At 39.2% G+C, this 21,672-nt stretch overlaps 1 protein-coding gene across 2 annotated transcripts in view; it reads left to right on the top strand.

Moving 5' to 3' along the window:
* The window catches only part of man1a2 (mannosidase, alpha, class 1A, member 2), an 83,125-nt gene that overhangs the window by 14,022 nt on the left and 47,431 nt on the right, over nucleotides 1-21,672 (top strand). For both annotated transcript variants that reach the window (XM_081368317.1, XM_081368316.1), the window contains exon 4: nucleotides 19,737-19,833. In XM_081368317.1, coding sequence (XP_081224443.1) covers nucleotides 19,737-19,833 — 97 coding nt within the window. The remainder of the gene's footprint in view (nucleotides 1-19,736; nucleotides 19,834-21,672) is intronic.

Genomic DNA, 21,672 nt, shown 5'->3' with positions numbered 1-21,672 from the left:
CAAGATCCTATACGCCTGCAGAATATTAACCCCCTTCAGGGCTCCAGACTAACACTTGAGAGCTGTATCACCAATGCCACTAAGTTCTACAAATGGTGGCACCAGCACCAGATTTGGTAGCACTGGGGGAAATTAATCATAAAGATAATTTAATCATAAAATTACTATTGTTTTTGCATTAATAAGTGCAGTTACTAATAATATTGTGTTTGTTTATTGGAAATGTAACAGTAAAGCACTGAGCTTGCATTGATATGCAGATAAAATTAACTTTTATTAAGAGTAATGTGCAAATTCTGCAAAAACACATTTTTTATAGGGAAAAGTTAAATATTCTACTCTTATTAAATGTACCATTTGTTGTAGTGGTCGACCGATATTGTTTTTTTGATGGCCGATGCTGATATCTTAGAGAGCAGGATGGCCGATATTTTTATTATATACTTTATATTTATTTTTAATCAATATTTTTTACATTTTAAATAAATTGGAAACAAATTTTTAAAATAAACATTCTTGTACTTTAGATGGCAACTTGAATCTGCAATCCTATTACAGTATTTTTCACAAATAAAGTAATTATTTAAAAATATATGAATATGTGAATAAAAAGGAAGTAAACACTGTAACATTGCACTCTGTAATCTGGTAATATTGTGCCCACTGGTAATCATATTTTTTTAAATAGACAAGGTAACGTTAATATTACATACAGCACGCAGTGAAAACGATATGAATATGACACAGTGGGCAACTGGATATAGCTCAGCATATTTTAAAATGAAGGATTTAAAGTTTTTTGATCGCGTCTCCTGTGAAGCTGATCATCTGTTTGCATTCACTCACTTCGCACGGACCGACCGTCACTCGCTGTAACACGTTTATCAGGCTACAAATGCACACTTCACAAGATATCACAGCTGGATTCCATTAAATTTGCAAGGTTTGTGAAATTAAATGTTTATTAGATATTCAGAGATTTGTTTAAATGATGTAGATGCACATTTGCTGAATGTTGACAGTAAATGAGAAAGTATTTTAGCCTGATTGTTTGCCTTTTCTGTAACAAATAATCTAAAAGCAACACTTTACATTTTCGCATACCATTTACTTTCTTTGTTTACCAGTTCTGTCTAACAAAGTATTAGATATGACTGACAGAGATCGTAAACTAATGAAGATGGAGAATGTGAGTGAGCGCTGTGTGATCAGGCGCTGCTGTTCTCTTCTCAGGCACTGGTGTTCTCAGCGCCGCCTGTCAAAATAAAAGTCCGTAACGCCGTCAAAATAAGTCCCGCTTCCATCAGAAAAACTTATCGCCCGATGCAGATATTTTAAAAGTGCCAAATATCGGCCGATATATCGGCTTTGGCGACATATCGGTCGACCACTAATATGTTGTTCTGTAGTATCATACTGAACTGACCAACAGTTTCAGTGATTATAAAAGTGCTCCTGATGTGTTTTTTGTACAATATTTTTGTTTTTCACGAGACTTTGTGACTTCCATATCAGTGTGTTCCATGTATTAGGGAGTTGAAATGGCTAAGTCAATAAACGAAATAAACATTGTGATTGTTTTTTATGGGCGGCGCTTAGGTGGAGGCTAACCACTTTACTAACGCTAGCTAGCAAGTTTTATTTGAAGAAGTTAACTATAATGGACTGAACCAGATTGGCTGTCCCATACATGCTCATTCAATGGATGGATGATCTGATAGGATTACCTCTGGTTGTGACATCTACCTGATAGAGAAGCATGTATAGTAAAGAGAAACTGAGGGCATATAAATTGTTAGATGCCTATAACTAGCCTATGTGATGAATGATTGAGTGTATGATGTGAAAACCCTTCTTTCATTATAGTTGTGTACAAGTTAAGAGGAGGCTACAGAATTGGCACTGTCGCTGGAGACTCACCTGTGTCTATCTAAACACTTAGCCATGAAGATGTACTGTGTATATATGTTTCTATTTCAGCAGGCAATAATAACTATTTGTACAACTTCATGAGAGTGAACTGGGCCAAAATACAAACAAAGTTAAACATTCAATGTGATGGCTAAGGTATTATTTGATAATCGTTTTTGTCTAGTCTGCTCGTTTTATCGCGTTTATTCACAGCTGTTGTCATTTCTTTTTGTCTGGCAGTGGCAGCAGGTATGCAATAAAATTTCAAATCGGAGCCTGTACTCTATCGTTTCTGGCACCCAACAACACAAAAGATGGCATTTTAAGATTGTTTTGTTGCTGACTCTGTGCTGGTTTGTATTATTGGCCGCCTCCAGTTTTCCCTTTGTTTTGCCTCCAGCTAAAGTTGTGACATAATTGTGACGTCAGCGCTAAAAAGGTATATAGATGTTTTATATTCACTTTGTTCAAAACATTGCTGTTTCTTTTGCTATAGATATTTAAAATTTCAGTTTATAAAGCAATGTTAATTATGTTCTAAATTAGTTTTATTGTTTTAATAAAAAAGTCACAAAAAGAACCGATATAAGAATACCGTTAAAGTATCAGATCGATAAGTGGAATCGGTAAGAGTAGTAATACTGTTAAAACTTTAACGATACCCATCCCTAGTTGCTACATTAAACCCAGCCCGATCTGCCTGCGATTTGATTTCACCCTGCAGGTCATGTTGGAAACCTGTACATTCTTCTATCTTGCTTCCATTACAAATTTGCGGGGACCAATCACAAACTGGCTTATCCACCTGGGGCACTATTGGCGGGTTTAATCCAATCCAATTCCTTTTAACCTCTCGACGATGCTCAATGACTTCTTTAGTTTAGCAAACAAATCGCTCGAGTGGGTGTTAATACCTCTCACTTTCATTTTTTTTTTTTTTTTTTGCACAACCTGAAAAAATCATTCGATGCCATTGCTTCTGCAAACCACTGATCAATTCTACAAACCAACGCGTTTTTTGACACGTTTCCTGCCTGGAGTTTTCACTGCAAAGTACATCACCTGGATCGTTGGTCTGATTGGTTGAAGGACTATCCAATTGCGTACAGTCATTTGAACTATGCCCGTTGATCACGCCTCTTGTGCAGTGAAAATACAGAGCAGACTCCCCAGACTAATGTTCAATCTTAAAAGATTGAGCTTGGTCTGGTGATAGCCAGACTAGGTGATTTGTGGATTGAAAAGCCTTCTATAACTTGTTCGTTCTTGGCACAATGTTTTCTCTGGTTTCCACGTCAGCGCTGTTTGATCTGAAATCTGTGGTTCAGATCTCGCTGTGATGTTATTAATTTTGCGGTGATTTGAAACGCTTTTTCGCTGTATCTCCCAGCGCTGTGTAGTAACGGTGTTGCATACTCTAGATCGGCCCACGAGTACCAGTTCTGATCTCCCTCTGCGCTATTATTCTTCCAAGCTGATAAACGGTCTGCGCAGCGCAGCTCAAACAAGTAGCATGGTGGTTACGTTTCTCTTTCAATTTGTTTGCCTTTTGATGTTTCTTATATGCAACAGAAATGGCAGCTCCTATCAGTTTGGAAACATGGTGGCACCAGTGTGACCTCTAACAAAATTTTGTCGCACTGGCAGGAAAAAAGGTTGCAAAATGTGACCCTTTGGTCACAGTCTGGAGCCCTGCCCTTCCTCAATTCCTGATCAAAAGCGTAATGTGTCGTTGTGATATCCGGCGCATTCGGTATTCTTTAGCTAGCTGTAGCATCCCTGTTCTGGTACTTTCAGTATCAATACCGTAATGGTGTTTGATGATGCACTGCCAACTATCGACATGAATCAACATGATTGTGTTGCCGCATGCGCATTCATAACGGTGCGTGTCCACTGGAGTGGGGCGTGCGTTTTCAGTTCAGTTGAGCTAGCATATTAGCCTGACAAGCCAGACCCACATCAAGATGTTTGGGAACACACCATTGGCAGGGCTCAATCCGAGGGGCGGGATAAACGGTTGTCTTTCAAATTCCCTCTGCACGCAATAGGATAGTGCTACAACCAACCAGAGCGTTTTCCCACCAGCGGAGCTAGTTGATAGATTAAACTTTTGCCGTATCCGGTCGGCAAAACTCAGAACACATCTTCCTTTTTTAAGAATTCTCTCAAAGAAAAGGCCCATTTGAAAGGCCGCTGTTCGCTAGCAGCAGCAGCCATCTTCTTTGTTTTCAAGAAGCAGGGAATTCACGTGGAACCGACTCTATACACGACGTGATTGGCCTGACTAGAGTTTGTTTTTTCCAGTTCGCAAGCCAATGGAGAGTTGCTAGACGACGCTGGCTGCAAAATAAAATTTGCTGCCGCTAGGGTGAGTCTAGATTTCTTGGCTACTAGCATAGTTAACCCTAACCCGGTGATACGGGTATTACTGGTGTTATCACGCTTCGATTAACCAGTGGGAAAATTTCCTCACCGTCACATCCCTATTCAATAGACATAATAATACAAACATGACTACCTGTGATTTGTTACTAACCTAAGGTGATGTTTGATCTTTGTGAAACAAGAAACAAGATGAGTTGTGAAAAGTCTATAATAAGCCATAATGAGAGGTCTGTAGAGTGATGTGGATGAGGGAATGCAGGGCTCTGCCATCTGCTCTATCTGTGTGTTAATGTGTTTTAAATTGGGAATGTGGAGTCTTTACTGTATGTGATATGCTGTTTATAGAGGAAGCATCTGCCATTCATCAAAAGATATCCATCAACAATCCCTTTTACTTTTTTCTTCTACCTTACACTCTGCAGGATCATAACATATCTCTTAGTGGACTGCTCACAGCGGGGCTATCTGCTGCTCACTTTGGGGCCTTAACCCTCTTTTTACTCTGGATCTGTGTGTGTGTGGCCTGTCTTCATTTAAATGCACTTTGTTACCTCAATAAGCATTACTCCAGCTTCCTAAACCCACCTTTGCAATTGAATTAATTTTGCATTATTGGCCATTATGGACTTAGTTAGTGAATGGACTGCCTGCTGAAAAACGGACTGTCCCTTTTCTGTCAGAGAAATATGATGAAGACTGGACCAAAATGTTCTGATGAACATTTATTTTAACGGCGTTCTCATTGCTTGTTTTAAACGCTAGCAGCTGTGTTTGTGTTTGACTAAAGAGCTGTAGCGTTTTAATCACAGCTCAGTTCATGTGTGTTGGTGTGATTCTAGGACCGTGTGTGCTCAAACCTTACCTTGGTCATACAAATGAATAAATTTCCCTCTCATGTTCAAAACACTATATACACGATATTACATGGAATACTTGATTCTGATTGGTCAATCGTGCCATCCAGCGGTATGTTATTCCTTGATAACAACCGGTAAAACCTGATAACACTGGCTCATCCGGGTAACTGAAATCAGAGCTATACGCTTGCTATGAACATTTTTATTTCGTAGAAATTTTGCGTTTGGTTAGCAAATAAAATATTAAAACTCAAATCAATATTTTGTGTACAATTATTTAATTTTCATTCGGGTATGGTAGACTCGCTCTCTTGTTTCATACAAATGCAGCTGCTGCATTTTGCAACGATTGTTTTGTACACTGTAATGAATAAGACAACAAACAGGTAAGATTTGAAACCGTTTCATCTTAAATCAGTATCTCTTAATTCCAATAATTATTTATGTGGTGAAATGGCGTGTAATAAGTGGTATGACTGTACTATATCCCTTAAATGCCTGTCTAGCTAGTTTTAACTTCCCGCTTGCTAGCAACTGCTTTCTTCGTGTAAGCTTAGTTTAAAGACCGTATTATGACATAATTAAATAACTGTACACAACTGTACATTGACCTCATTTATACTGTACATAACACGTTAGCTTTACCTCACACATAATGCACACTAAATGGTTACAGTGTAACCTGATTCTTATGTGCACAAACCAGTCTTGGCTGTTGTCTTTCAGCATGGTTTTATACAAACTATATACAAATCTGCCCTCTGAGCTGTTTTAGTATGTGTTTGTGATTCACTGAACTGCTTTTGGATTAGCACAGTGCTAGCTTTGATTAGCCTGATGAAGGGACTGGAGCTGACAGGAAAAGATGCTCCCACAATGCCTCACTCTCTCCATTGCTACAGTAGCACACCTCTCTTGCTTCGTCTGATTAAATGAAAGTGCCAAATTTATCTTTCTTGTGTGGATTAGCTGTTACGTTTCCAAAGCTCAGTTGAGAAAGATAAGAAGCATAAGAAGTTAGCTGTGTACATTGTTAATTGTGCCTGTCAGGGTTTGTTGTTTGCTTTTGCATGTGGTGTGTGTTTTAAAGGAGTTTATATGATAGATCCTGATGATTTAGCTTGAATCCCAGATCTGTTTCACACTCGGCGAAAAAAGTGCAAAAACAGCCTCCCACTATCACACTATCACACTTTTTTGTAGCGTAACAGCTGCGTCTCTATACAGGAAACCAATTGTTGAGTTATTATTATACTTGAATACATTTGGAATTATAAAAAAGTTATCAAGAGTGTGATATTAAGAATTATTACAAACTTAATAATCTAAATTTATATATATTAATTATACCTTAGAAGGGCGCCCATATACCACCAAGTAAAGAATCTAGATTTAGTCACATTTACTGAATAGAAAGTTATGTTTGTTTGCCTGAAGCCCAATAGAATAAAAGCTTTCACAAAAGCCTGAATTGCAAAAGTGTGTGTGTAATATAGATATCCATCACCAATAATCATCACAAGTTTAACTTTTGTTGCAGACACAGGAGCTCTCACTCTCTGTCTTTGTTAGGTTTAAACATTTTTGTCTAATAATTTATTAGACATAACTGTTAAAGCAAACGGTATATGAAGTTTTATAGAGTTTTCCTTTATATTATAAGCAATAGAATAGAAAATGTTATAAAATCTTTTCCTGTCAGCTCCAGTCCCTTCATCAGGCTAACGGTGACATTCAGCAAAAACGCATTTATAACATAAATCACTTTCACTTTTTTTTTCTGTTTTTTAAAAATTTCTGGTAACACTTTATTTTGATGGGCCCTTTCTAGTAACATTCTGCTAACTATAAGTAACTTTGCAACTACATGCCAACTAACTCTCATTAGAGTGTTCGTAGACTGTCTGCTAACTCTTTATTTTGATGGTCCTCCAACACAGGGGCGCAGATAGAATTTTTTAACTGGGGGGGACCAAGCTGTCAGCAAATGATTTAAACTCAATTCGTTATTTTCGTAATTTGGGCTTTAACTAGTGCTCAAGTAGTAACTTTGCATAATTTGGGCTAATGATTTGCATTAAAAAGCCATTGGGGGATTGTTATTTTAAATCATGGATAAACAACAATGACCAAAGGTAAACAAAAGCCTACCTGATCACCACTAGCAATGCATGATCAGACTGTTATTTGACTAGTATGCCAATCACCCACCAAAACTTCATGTCTTTAGCAAAGTATGTTTTTTTTAAACATTTGCTTAGCTCAGCATAGGCTACAAAGTCTATCATTATGAACAAAAAAGCAAAGAACCTATGTGCAAATAATAATAATACTAATTGTTTGGTTTTTGAAAAAACGAGGTGATTGTTTTTTGTCTCTTCATCGCCTTTATATGACATTTATACAGTCAATTTTTTTCAGTTCAGAAAATCACCGGCTCAGCTCAGAAATAGGGGCTGTTTACACTTGGCCACTTCATGCGTTTTCTGTGATGGGATAGCTATCCGATCGTGAAGAGACCAGGTGTAAATGCCCTCCGAAACGCATTCGAGACAGATTTGAATCCGATCGCTCAAACCACTTCAGGAGGAGCTCTGGTCCGCATCCCAGACGAAACTGAACAAGTGTAAATGCATCTGGTTGTTGAAACCATATATGTAAATTTTACTCCTTCCAAAAATGCTAAAAAATAAACGTGTGAGAGCGTGTTATAGGCTATATGTAATGTTATAGCCAGATATGGCGACGCTACTGGAACAGCATCGCCGCAGACGAGAAGCTGAACATATTCATCAAGCAAACGATCGCAAATCAAAGTGAAAGTAAGTCACAGACGCGGGACCAAGCGCGGGAATTGAAGATCGGATTTAAATCCGTTTTGCAAAAACACGTTTATGTAGGCTATAGTGTATACACATAATGTATAGCGAAAACAGTGATTAATCCCCTGTTTTACCGATTTTTGTCGCGTTTCGTAGGGATAGTGAGGGCGGGGGACGGATCGGGTCACTATGAATCTGGGGGGGTCATGTCCCCCCCGTCCCCAGTGCCATCTGCGCGCCTGCTCCAACACACATTCTACTGACTATAAGTAACCTTGCAAGTACATGTCAACTTATTCTAACCCTATCCCTACCAGTTCACTAATACTCTACTAACACTCTAATGAGAGTTAGTAAACATGTAGGTGCATAACTTATAGTCAACTGAATGTGTTAAAGGGACCATCAAAATAAAGTGAAAGTCATCTTGAAAAATGTCCGCCATCTTGAAATTTCAAGTAGCTGTAGGTGGCTTATTGTCAAGTGACCCACAGAGACTGCTCATGGCAATTTTCATGCTTGTATCACCAAATAAACCACTATGTCACTTAACTACTCCTCTAAGGTGTCGGCCATCTTGGAAAATGGCCGCCATCTTGAAATTTCAAGTGGCTCAGACAATTTTGTCAAGTGACCCATGGAGACTGCTCATGCCAATTTTCACGCTTGTATCATAAACTGAACGATTCTGCCAAACATAAGCACTTAGCCGCTCCACTATCAAAGTTCAGCTCCAATCCTGATCAAACACAGCCGAACCTGCTATTTAAGATCTTCAGGAGCACTTGATAATTACAGACAGGTGTATTTGATAGGGTTGGATCTGAACTCTGCAGGTAGGTAGGTAGATCCACAAGAAAAGGACTGAGCACCCATGGTTTAGTATATTATGTAAAATAAATAAAATTTCATTGGATCATGTGTTATTTACCTCATTTATTTACTGAAATACTTCCCGCATGTAAGCCTCTGCTTACACAGGCTGTGTGAATACCATAGGTGGAGAAAGAAATAGGCTATGTGCTGCTTTTACTTGTGGTGTGAAACCGACACTCCTTCACTCTGGCTTTTTCTGTGTCTCACTTGTTCTCTTTGTATGTATTTGAGTCTTCAAAGAGTGCCTGTTTTGTTCAATCTTCTGGATTTTAAATGGATTTATCATCCCAGACCAGTGCTTTTTATAATCTTTTCATAAACTCTCTCTCCACACACTTTCAGAAGTCTCATTTTGACAATTCTCTGAATGTAATTACTTATAATACTCCCTCTACATTAACTCGGTGATAAGCTTACAGTCATATTGATTTGTCTAAGGGGCCCTCAACACAAGCTCCTCAGTTCCTCCCTACACAGCCATAACTGGGATTGTGGAGTGTGTGTGTGTACCTGTGTATTTTTGCTTATTTATTTTGCTTGTTCTGATGGTGGTCCGAAGGGCTTGAAGCAAACAGTGAGTCACTGACATAGCTGACATGGTTACTCTTGACGTTTAGTGTGATGAACTATTTAATCATTTGACGACTACAGAAGTACAATTTTTGGGTGAACTATATGAGAAGTCCTCACTTTCTCAGAAACAAAATAGAACATTTAATTAGAGGGAATTATGTATAGTTTACTCCCCTTCATGTCATTCCAAACCTGAATGACTTTTTTTATATAAAGAAGATATTAAAAAAAAAAAAAAAAAAAAAAAAAATTCCCCCTCTTCATACAATGTAAGTCAATGGGCCCCATCAAATGTTTCCTTACCAACATTCTTAAATATTTTTTGGATCAACATGAGGGCAAATGATGACAGAATTTAGAACTATCCTAGATAAAGTATGTTTATTTTATGAGTTCTTGGCTTTGCTGGTCAAGGGGAACAGGATCTGGAGTTTATGTGAACTGAACTTGAACTCTAATTACCCACATGAACTCCACCTTGTAATATGTCAGAGCTTGTCTACTAGCCACCAGGCCAATTATCTGACGCATGTTGTTTGTGGCATGTTGCTGTGAGAATCTGGAGCTCTGTGCTGCTCTGTTTCTGTTTGTATTGTTGGCAGAGAGAGCATTTACGCTGCAGGGTACTGAGACCCGAAGAGCATCAGAGGGCAGGTTCATGGCTGTGCATATGCCCTGAAGATGAGATGAAGAGAAGGTGAGACTGTATGCCGCAGTCAAGGTCACTGAGGGAATTAATTGGGCCTGTATTTGAAAGCGTTCAGTAAGAGAAATCATCAAACACAGTACAACAGGATACAGCTTGACACCGTACAGTACTTGTGTTATATTTTATGTTATATTGTTGTCATCAAAGGATTTTGGGTGATTGGAAGACATGGTTACACAAAGGATGCATCCTTTAAGGTAAACTGAATTAAGAATACGAAAGGATGCCTTTTATTCAGCAAAGATGCATACATTAAACTTATCAAGAGTGGCAGTAAAGAGACTTTTGCATTTGTAACAGAAATTTCTGTTTCAAATGAATGCTGTTCTTTGGAAGTTTCTATTCACAAAACGTTCTACAAAAAGCACTAAAATGATTGTATTTTATTAAGCAGCACAACGGTTTTCAACATTGATAATGAAAAGACCAAAGAACCAAATCAGCTTATTAGAACGGTTTCTGAAGTATCATGTGACACTGAAAACTATGGCTACTGAAAATTCAGCTTTGACCTCACATTTAAATTATATTCAAATAGAAAACCGTTATTTTAAATTCTAATTATATTTCTCAATATTACTGTTTTCACTGTTTTTAGCATCAAGGGGTAATGCGAATTTGGAGAAGCGAAGGGTTTTCAATTTATATTAAATATGAACATAATGTTATGTGTCAATATAACAGATGTTATCTTGACAATTTTGTGTTAGTCAGACAGTAGCCTAAACTTGTACCGATTTGAACTGTACTGCAGAAAGACTGGTATCATTATATAATTGATAAAGTTTTTGTATTGACCAGTTTAAGTACTGATCGGGTACTTTTACTATAGTATGTTAATATAGTGGTGCAAATTTACAAAGAGGCACCACTTAGGCAATGGTCTCTTGCTACACATTCTCACTAAGGGCTGAAGATCAAATCCTTCATACTTCAAACTCCCTGACGATCAAATCCTAGACCCACCCCTGGCAGAGATCATGGGAGCGGATCCTTCTAAACTCCTGGGCCTTTCTGCTGGTGTTCTGCTCTTAGATGAGCCCAGTAATCACCTGTTTAGCGCAACATCAGAGGCCACATTACACGAGAAATCACCCAAACTTCAGAACATCAATGTATTTTATTCCCATAACACCCGTGGCTTAGATCCAGCTCTTCTTAAACTACAAAATCATATACAGTACAGTGGGGAGAGAGGCTCTTTCTTGCAAGATGAGAACCTTAAACATCAACTGAAGAGCCAATAAATCTGAGTTAGTTGAATGATGGGTTATATTTGACATGTCAGAAGGGAGTGCAGTAGTGTCTGGGTGTGATGGTTAAAGGCTGTCTCCAAAACAAAAGAATTGTCCTGAATCTTTTTAAGTGTCAGAATGCTCTTAAAGTCAATTTATCACCTAGTATTGCGTCGTCACATTTACTGCAGTGAGACTCTGTCAGATATGATTCTGTCTGTCCGGGTGGACAGGTTATAGCGCCGTAACTTCAACCTGCAGCTCTGTGGCAAAATGGGTGGAGTCTAAATCAATCACAGGGACTCAGGCCTTCACCGGAGGCAACTGGTAATTGCAGCTCTGCTGCCTGATACTTTCAGAGCGGCTGTTCTTTTTTGACCTCGCTGCAGAATTTCACAGTTGCTCGTCTCTGTTGGTTTGCTGTAGAGCAAAAAGTGATCTATGAATGAATTGCATGTGCCTGGTGGGGGTTAATGCTAATTAATGCAGCTCCCCCTAGAGGAAACATTGGAGGGCATTTGTGTGTGTGTGTGCCGGTGCACGCGCTCTACTGGTTCTGAATGCTATATTTTTCTAAACCCGCAGTAATTAGCTGACCTGGTGAAATTTCACCATCCTCTGCAGTGATTATTAGATTTTCCATTAGGAACAACAGAGTTGTGACACCTATGCATTTTTTTTTAGAACAGTCATTCCCAATATTTTGTCCTTGAAGCCACCATCCTTAATCTAAAGGAGTCAGAGAGAGAGTTTTAATCATAACTTGTACAAAAGCATAAAAAAGAACTTACTGTTGATTGGCACTTCCTGCAGACTGGGGTGTCTAACACTCCATCTTTTTATAGAATCCAAAACACTCCCACGTTGGCGAGTGAATTTTATTTGAGTATGAGTAGAGTGTCTCGAGTAGAGTGTCTCGCTAGAGTGACACTGGCATTGTATTATTTATGATAATATTGTATGTGTAGCATTAAAATTATATCTTATGTTATGTTATATCTTAGGTAATGTTTTTCATTTATGCTATGGCAGTCCACTCTGCTTATTGTTTTTTGTGAATGTTGCACTCCTGTTTGTCACTGTGTACGAAACTTCACGCCAATAAATCATCCGGAATATTGCTGACTTGTGCGCGTCTCAAGCGCCCTCTTTACGTTCGTCCTAATGCCTGTTCGTTGTCCGTGGATTTGTCCATATTTTGCGTTTAAAATGGAAACGTCTTTAGACATGGAAAATCGATTTTAAAATCGATTCAATGAACACTTATGTCTCAAAAATCGAACAGGATTTTTTCACAAAAGTGACAGCCCTAACCGGTATTGTTGATAACTGAAAAAAAAAAAAAAGATATAATTTTAATGCTACACATACAATATTATCATAAATAATACAATGCCAGTGTCACTCTAGAGATTGCCGAGTTCACGCGCGTGATCATAGGTAACTAAACCTATGCGCGTGAACTCGGCAATCGACTACTTTGGACTTCAACCGAAAAACAGGATGTAAACACAGGTATGTGCGCTGGCTTAAATAACATCATTTTATACATATCTTTCACATCTACTGCAGTCAGATTCACTCGTGTTCACTCAGAAGGAATCACTCACATTTTCTGTGCACTTGTAATGACACATCAAGGATGTTAAGAGGCTAAAAGCAGGTTTAGTACTTGCCCCATTGAAGTCAACAGGGTGCAAATTTTAAAAATAGAATAACTCGGTGTTGGCAACACCGATTTTTGTCGTTGTTCTCTGTATTGACAGCACTCCAAATGTACAAAAAAATGAGCTCAATGTTAAAATTGACCGGAGTTCTCCTTTAATGACTTTCTTCTATGGAACACAAAAGAAGATTGAAAACATTGGACCCCATTGACTTTGATTGATTGCTGTTCCCCAGAAGAAAGTAAGTCATTCAGGTTTGGAACGACATGAGGACGAATAAATGATGACAGTTTTATTTTGGGGTGAACTGTTCCTTTAAGACTGATTAGTCAACTGAACATTCAGGCAGTTCACTAAAGAGTCAGTTTTGTTAATGCATAGTTTGCACATTCGTAGACTGCACTAATAGCACAAGTGTGATTAGTGGCCTAAGAGTAAAGCTCATCCATGCTGAAATGACTGATTCTCACACTCACCTCTTTCTATCAAATGTTTGTCTGCCTTGTCTTTTGTTTCCTTTTTCCTCCTTTTGTTCAAATTTTTCTGACTTTCTTTGGAAGCCTATTATAGTCTCTCTCTCTCTCTCCACCCTTTGCTCCATCATTGGCATTGTCTTTGCTTTAGGAATCCTTCCAGACAGTGTGATGTGCTCTAAAAGGATCTCCCTCTCACGCTTCAATCCCAGCGTGCAGTGGAAAAACCATCAGCATACCCTTGTAACATGCCCAAGTGCTTTTGTTGTTCCCTGGCAATCATGCACTCCAAAATAAAAGGCCAATGCTAATGAGAAGAAAAATCATATTAGAGCGCCTGAAAGCAGCAAACGGCTTCAAGAAAGGTGAATGTGCCCTCGGGAAAGAGGGTGATGCATTGTAACCACTTACAGTTTTTGAGAACATGCAATCTAATTTGTCTTACACTCTGACTTTCATGGAGTCTTAAGGCAGTGCTTGATGGACATAACAAATCCACCTGCATAGCTGATATGAGCACTGATCACTGTTCAAACAAGTGTGCTGGCAGCCGGATGGTAATTGAAATACACAATAGGCCGGCCCCATCACTCAAGCAGTTGAGCAGAAAGCGCCGACAAGGCTCATCTATCGCTCTCTTTGTTCTCTCTACATTGTGCTGTGTTCGATTGATGGGAGGGTGGAGATGATCGTATCTGTCTGCTCTGGAATTGATATGAACACGACTGCTGATCCATAGGGACCGATCCAGTAAATCAATTAGTCGCTTTGTGCAGGTGCACCGAATTCTGAATTTACAGAGTAAACTACAGAACCACTTGATGAATACTGATAGCTTTTAGAACATAACATCAGGAAATTGCAATGCACAAGGCCTATAGACGAGAGAGTCCCATAGAGTGAAAGTGTGGTTTGAACAGTGTTGTGAAATGAGCTTAGTGTTGTCCCATGAGGCCTACAAAGAGGTTTTTCGGTGTTTACTCAGTGTTGACCACAGCACAGACAATACTGCTGAAACTGGCGCTCATTTTGGACTTTAATTAAGACTAAATGCGCTTTCAAAGGCAGTGATACGGTGCAGCCTTCATTTACAGGAACCTCATTTTTCAGAAACCTGTCTTCAGCGCTGCATGTGAGACACAGAATGAACACACAATCCATGGAGGAATGCTGTGGAGTAGTGAATGAAAGGTCATAGTGCCTTTCTAAAATTTAAATAACTGAAGCGCTGTTGTTTTATATTACACTACTTATTTGTTTCTCTCTCATTCTCTCTTGTCCCTTACTATTGTGTATTTGTTATTTCCTTTGAGGGTGAAGCGACAAAAAATAATTGTCTTCTTTCGGCTTCTCCGATTTGGGGTCAGCGGATCATCCGTCTCCGTTTTGCTCTGTCCTCTGCATCTACACCAACCACCCCACCCGCATGTCCTCCATCACCACAGCCATTAACCTCTTCTTTGGTCTTTCTTTTCTCCTCCTACCCAGCGGCTCAATCCTAGCCACTCTACTCCCAACATACTCCACATCCCTCCTCTGCATATGCCCAAACCATCTTAGCCTCGCCTCTCTCACTTTGTCTCCAAACTGTCCTACCTGTGCTGTTCCTCTTATATGCTCATTTCTAATCCTGTCCATCCTTGTCACTCCCAACGAAAATCGCAGCATCTTTGAGCTGCCTCCTGTCCTTTTGTCAATGTCACTGCCTCCAACCCATACAACATAGCTGGCCTCACTACAGTCTTGTGAACTTTCCCTTTCACACTTGTAGGTATCCTTCTTTCACAAATCACTCCTAACTCTCTTTTCCACCCACTCCTCCCTCCCTGCACACTCTTCTTCACTTCTCTACTGCACTTTGGACAAATGACCACAAGTATTTTAAAATCATCCACCTTCAACGCACAAAAAAAATGAATATTGTAATAAATTAGTGGGCTTGGTCTTTTGTTTTCAAATGTGAAAACGCAAGATGACCTTTTTTGAATCTTAATTTACACAAATGATATGGTTATTTTCTACATTTTTTTTTTATTATTTGAAAACATATTGAAGTAATAGCTCACTCAAAAACTGTATTATTTACAATACTCGTTCAAAACCCTTGTTTTTTCCCTCCAGTGAAACACAAAAGGAGACTTTTTTTTTAAAGAATATTGACAGCAGTTTTCCATCCAAAAGTTAGCAGCCACATCCGTTAAGCTCCAAAAATGAGACACCAAAAAATTGGTCCATAAATCTTGTGTTGTACTGTATGCTTTGTCTTCTGAAGTTCTACTGTACCTTATTTACTCAAGAACTGTGACATCCAGATTGAGTCAGTGCATTGAACCCGGGAACCGGATCAGTGAATGAATGGTTCTTTTGAGCTTTTTTTTACTTTTGAGCTGATTGATCTGATTTTGAATAATGTTGTGTGTTTCTTACATGAAGCTTTCAAATAGCGAGTCAGAAGAGTTTCTGAAGAATTATTTTTTTTTCTTTAGCTTTTAGCTTTTTTCTAGTTGTGGTCTTTATGAATTGTTCTATGGAAAAGAGCGGTGTGCAGTTTCACCAAATTTATTTCACAAAATAAACAACAGCAAATTTTGATTGAGATAAAGGGTAAATAATGACAGAATGCTAATTTTCGCCGAATTATCACACTTGTGACAGTCTCACTTTTTGTATCTCTCATGCGCTTGCGTCCCTGTAGACACATCTTCATGGGGTGGTTAAAAGCCTGGGCTTAATTTAACCGGCAGTTTAAGTTTTCTTCGTGTCGGATAGGATCTGCTCTCAACGCTTCACAAGGCCTCCACTTAGTCAAAACAACTGTTAATTGACAGGCAGAACGACCCTGAACAGCCCTTGAATAAAACATGAGAGGGAGGTTGGAAGTTATGCATGATCAAGTGGGAATTTAGAGGAAAGGGAAAGAGAGATATGTAGACTCATAGCTCTCCATCTCCTTACAGTTTGTATTTTAGGCTTCTTGCTGATCTTGGGCTTTAATTTGTCTACATTAAAGGGGGTTTAACAATCAGTCTAATCAGCCTCCAGCCTTCGGATTGTTGGAAACATAGAGGAAAGACTGCATTGTGGTAATTCATAATCTGTGTTGTGCGCACAGCGTGACATGGAAAGATTGAAAGCAGGGAACAAAATGAAATTATTGACTTCTTTTCATTGCCTTGGCGCTCCCTCCTGGGTTTCTGCTTTTTAGGCTGAGAACAGCGAAGAAAAGTCATGGCTTGTGCTCGGGATGGCAGCCTACAACAACACTTGACAGTCAGACAAACTCCAGAGGCATCTACTGCATCTGTGTTCATAAGCTCCGTGCCAAACCCTAGTGAGCTGCCTATGCGACAGCATTTTAAGGCATGCTCTCCAATGCTAAGGTCATTTTAAACAGTAGGCAACAATATATCTTGTTTTGGCCAAATTCAACCCAATATTTGTATGTGCTTTTTTTATACACTCACCTAAAAGATTATTAGGAACACCATACTAATACTGTGTTTGACCCCCTTTCGCCTTCAGAACTGCCTTAATTCTACATGGCATTGATTCAACAAGGTGCTGAAAGCATTCTTTAGAAATGTTGGCCCATATTGATAGGATAGCATCTTGCAGTTGATGGAGATTTGTGGGATGCACATCCAGGGCACGAAGCTCCCGTTCCACCACATCCCAAAGATGCTCTATTGGGTTGAGATCTGGTGACTGTAGGGGCCATTTTAGTACAGTGAACTCATTGTCATGTTCAAGAAATCAATTTGAAATGATTTGAGCTTTGTACCATGTCACCAGCATTATCCTGCTGGAAGTAGCCATCAGAGGATGGGTACATGGTGGTCATAAAGGGATGGACATGGTCAGAAACAATGCTCAGGTAGGCCGTGGCATTTAAACGATGCCCAATTGGCACTAAGGGGCCTTAAGTGTGCCAAGAAAACATCCCCCACACCATTACACCACCACCACCAGCCTGCACAGTGGGAACAAGGCATGATGGATCCATGTTCTCATTCTGTTTACGCCAAATTCTGACTCTACCATCTGAATGTCTCAACAGAAATCGAGACTCATCAGACCAGGCAACATTTTTCCAGTCTTCAACTGTCCAATTTTGGTGAGCTCGTGCAAATTGTAGCCTCTTTTTCCTATTTGTAGTGGAGATGAGTGGTACCCGGTGGGGTCTTCTGCTGTTGTAGCCCATCCGCCTCAAGGTTGTGCGTGTTGTGGCTTCACAAATGCTTTGCTGCATACCTCGGTTGTAACGAGTGATTGTTTCAGTCAAAGTTGCTCTTCTATCAGCTTGAATCAGTCGGCCCATTCTCCTCTGACCTCTAGCATCAACAAGGCATTTTCGCCCACAGGACTGCCGCATACTGGATGTTTTTCCCTTTTCACACCATTCTTTGTAAACCCTAGAAATGGTTGTGTGTGAAAATCCCAGTAACTGAGCAGATTGTGAAATACTCAGACCGGCCCATCTGGCACCAACAACCATGCCACGCTCAAAATTGCTTAAATCACCTTTCTTTCCCATTCTGACATTCAGTTTGAAGTTCAGGAGATTGTCTTGACCAGGACCACACCCCTAAATGCATTGAAGCAATTGCCATGTGATTGGTTGATTAGATAATTGCATTAATGATAAATTGAACAGGTGTTCCTAATAATCCCGTATGTGAGTGTACTTTGATTATGGAGTTATTAGCATAGCAACATGCTAAAGTCAAACTCTTCTGGAATAAATTTTCACATTACTTTCCTATGCGTTTCATGCTATTCTTAGGACGTTCCTAATTTGAAAATTATGAGGTTCCATCTGAGAACAGGATTTGTTCATATCTCTTTGCTGTCTGGCCATCTCACTGTACTTTCAGTATCTTGTGGCATGATTGAATTTAAGATGTTGCTTAAAAGAATTAATTTTCTAATGCATATCGCATTTGGACGAATCGGATGTATTTGTTTTAAATATACAACCTAAACAAGTGGCAACACATCAGACACATTTGAAAAATCATTCCTTTCAAAGGGACAATGGCAAATGCTTCCTTGAGGTAAAAAAAACTTTTTAATGCATTAATTTCATCCCTGCTGAAATGTATACACTTAGAGTGTAAGTGTACAAGTGTATAGTACATTATTTGGGATACAACATTTTTAGTGAAAGAAATATAGTCTTATATGAACGACCAAATGTATTCTTCAGTTTTGACCTGAAAACTTGGCATATGCGGACAGCCGAACACAGCCTTTCAAAGTATTCTCCATTCGGTAGAGTCCACGAACACATTCACACTATTAAGTTTCATCTTTGTCTTGTGTCAAATTTAAACGAGTATAAAGACAGTTTTATCAGAGTTGTTAGAATCTTTTAATGTCCTTCACGCAAGTGCTGATAATGAAACTTACACATACACATACCCTAGGATGTGTAAAAACCAAAGTATAATTTGGGCTTCAGGAGGCAACATTCTATATAGGCTACTGCAAGCTGTAGACATCAATGCAGCTCACTAGCTTTTGGAGCAGAACTATAATTTAATTCGTTTTCCTTGGTGCGTGAGCACCTTATCATCCTTGTCACAAGTGTTCTGCTTTTTGGAGGAAGGATTCCTCCAAGTGGTAATGTTTGAAGACATGTCTAAATGTGGAGTGGCTCGGAGCTGAATCTCAGCCAGCCGTTTAATGGATGTGAGCGAGAGCTCAGAGAGAGCACGCCTAGAGCCTCAGCTGAGACAAAGACACGCTTAGAGACGCAGACACACACTGTGTCCATTCATCTTTCCCCAGTAGGAGGAAAAAAAGAAAAACACACATGCATAGAGTGAAGATACATTGACAGGGTGCTGCTGGCCAGTGACCTGAAAGGGAAATGACAACACAGCAGACATGGTCACAGCGGGGGCTTCTGGGTAACAGGACATCTCTGATGCAATGCTTCATCTTATACATCAAAGGCCTTTGTGCATCACTGTATTATTCTACCCTGTTAAAACGTGTCGTTCGTTATCAGACCAAACAGCTTTTTTGGCTTTCATGTTACTACATTTTGCATTGAATAATGCAGTTGTTTCCTTCCGACATTTTTAAAAGGTTTACGAATCATGAAGGCAGGCGGCTGTAGATGAATCAATCAGATGGATGTGGGTTCTGTAATGCAGATATCCACTATGCTTTTTTTGTGTTTGTGGGTAAGGCTAACTTATCGTCATTTCTGTGTCCTAGATGATGAAACATGCGTGGGACAGCTACAGGCAATATGGCTGGGGCCACAACGAGCTCAAACCCCTCGCCAAGAAAGGACATTCCACCAATATCTTCGGTAAGTAAGGATGCATGTTGGAGTCTCATTTACATGTAAATGACTGCTCTTGCGGGATGATTTGGTTCATTGTGGTAAGGACAGACACACACAATTCTTCCATCTACATCCACTTTTGTGTGCCGTCTATAACTCACCCTCAAACGATAAGACGTGCTTGCGCAGATCGCCCTCCCTAATCATTTCTCTGTTTGTTTGGGTGTGTTTATAACTGGCTCTCAGCTCAAGAGCGTAAGAAGATTCAACTAGTGGGACTGATCGGATCTGTGTGTGTACATGTGAGCATGCCTCAAGATCATGAAAGACAAACAAAGATCATGTAAACACAATTCATCCTGTTTGCTTCTTACTCTGCTGCTGATGTAACCATGGCCGTGTATGCAGGAAAAAAAAAACAATAGTATAAAATAAATAGTTCTGACACTGTATCCTGATAGGATGAGCTGCGTTGAAAGACCTGTGACTAAACCACCGTTTCATAATACCATTACTTAAATGTTTTGTCAATTCCATTTAATATTGTTATATTTAGCCTTGCAAATCGACCTTAGTCTTTCTCTGAAACTTTTTATTTGTTCTTTCTCTGAGAGACCAATGAGACTTATATGAGGCAGTGCTGCGTTTTAAACAAAATAAGAGGGAGCTTTTGAAGAAGAACAAAGATTTGAGGTGGAGAGAGAGTGTGGAAGAACAAGGGAGCGCCTCATGCTGCAGTGCGGTGTGCTGAAGTGTCTTTCACACTTCACTTGCATATTTAATAAGTCTGTCTGTTTCTATCCTCACATGTGGAATGATCTTCTCAGCTGGGCATATATTGATAAACATACTTGGGTATATTTTGGAGAGAGACTGATGGAACACTTTTGGATGACTTTGCTCTTCTTTTCCAGAAGTTTCTCTCTCAGATTCCCTGTTGAAACTCGTTCTCCATCCTCCCATCTTTTGGCAGAATATGGTGTGCTTTGTTTCATCTGAAGTCCTGTCTTCAAGAGACAGATTGTTTATATAAGTTGTGTGGCTCTCATGCCATTGGTTTAGCCGATGTTGCTGTGTCTGCCTGGTCGGGATCTTTTGATTTACTTTATCCCATCTTAATTTAATGGTGTTGGTTCACATACTCAAATGAGGAGGTCTTTTTTTTTTTTTTTTTTGGCTAGCTTCAAATAGAATAGTGTGTGTACATGTAAGAAATAATTGACGACAGGCCGTTAAATTTATTCGAAAAAAATAGTGCACACCTGAAGTGGTAATACAACCACATTGTGAAGCATGCATTATTTTTCGGATAATTAAATGGCCCGGATTCATTTATTCCGCTTTTGCTTTGGTTACAATTCCTCAACTTTGTTCAGATGTTTTATTTCAATACATTTGTCAGGTTTTTGTCGTTAAAACAAAAGGACAAACGTTATTGTGCGTGTAACTAATTTCTTACTCATCCCAAGCCTCCATTGCTAATTACAAAATATCTTTTTAGTTCTAGTGGTGAAAGCTTGAGCCATTGGTATGCAGACCAATGCAGTTATTATATTATTATAATGCAAGTTTAACTGTTTCAAGAACAGTGACTTTACTACCTTGCTACTAAGAAATGCCATGTAGCCTTTCAGCTGCTGAACTATTTTACTGATAGTCGCGGGGCAGCGCTGACAAGTTTCTCTGCACATATGTTTCCATGTGTCTGTACTATATGTGGAACTACTTTAACATTGTTTCCTGGAAAATAATTGCACACTATGTTTATCAATTAGAATCAAACATTTAACAGCCCCATAGTATAAATATATAAAATATACAGTGCATAATATACTTAATATAATATTTAAATATAAAAAGGCT

Source organism: Scardinius erythrophthalmus (genome assembly GCF_964197995.2).
Source record: "Scardinius erythrophthalmus genome assembly, chromosome: 6".
NCBI classification, from domain to species: Eukaryota; Metazoa; Chordata; class Actinopteri; order Cypriniformes; family Leuciscidae; genus Scardinius; species Scardinius erythrophthalmus.
The sequence above is the reverse complement of the archived record's forward strand: the minus strand, read 5'-3'. Positions and strand labels throughout refer to the sequence as shown.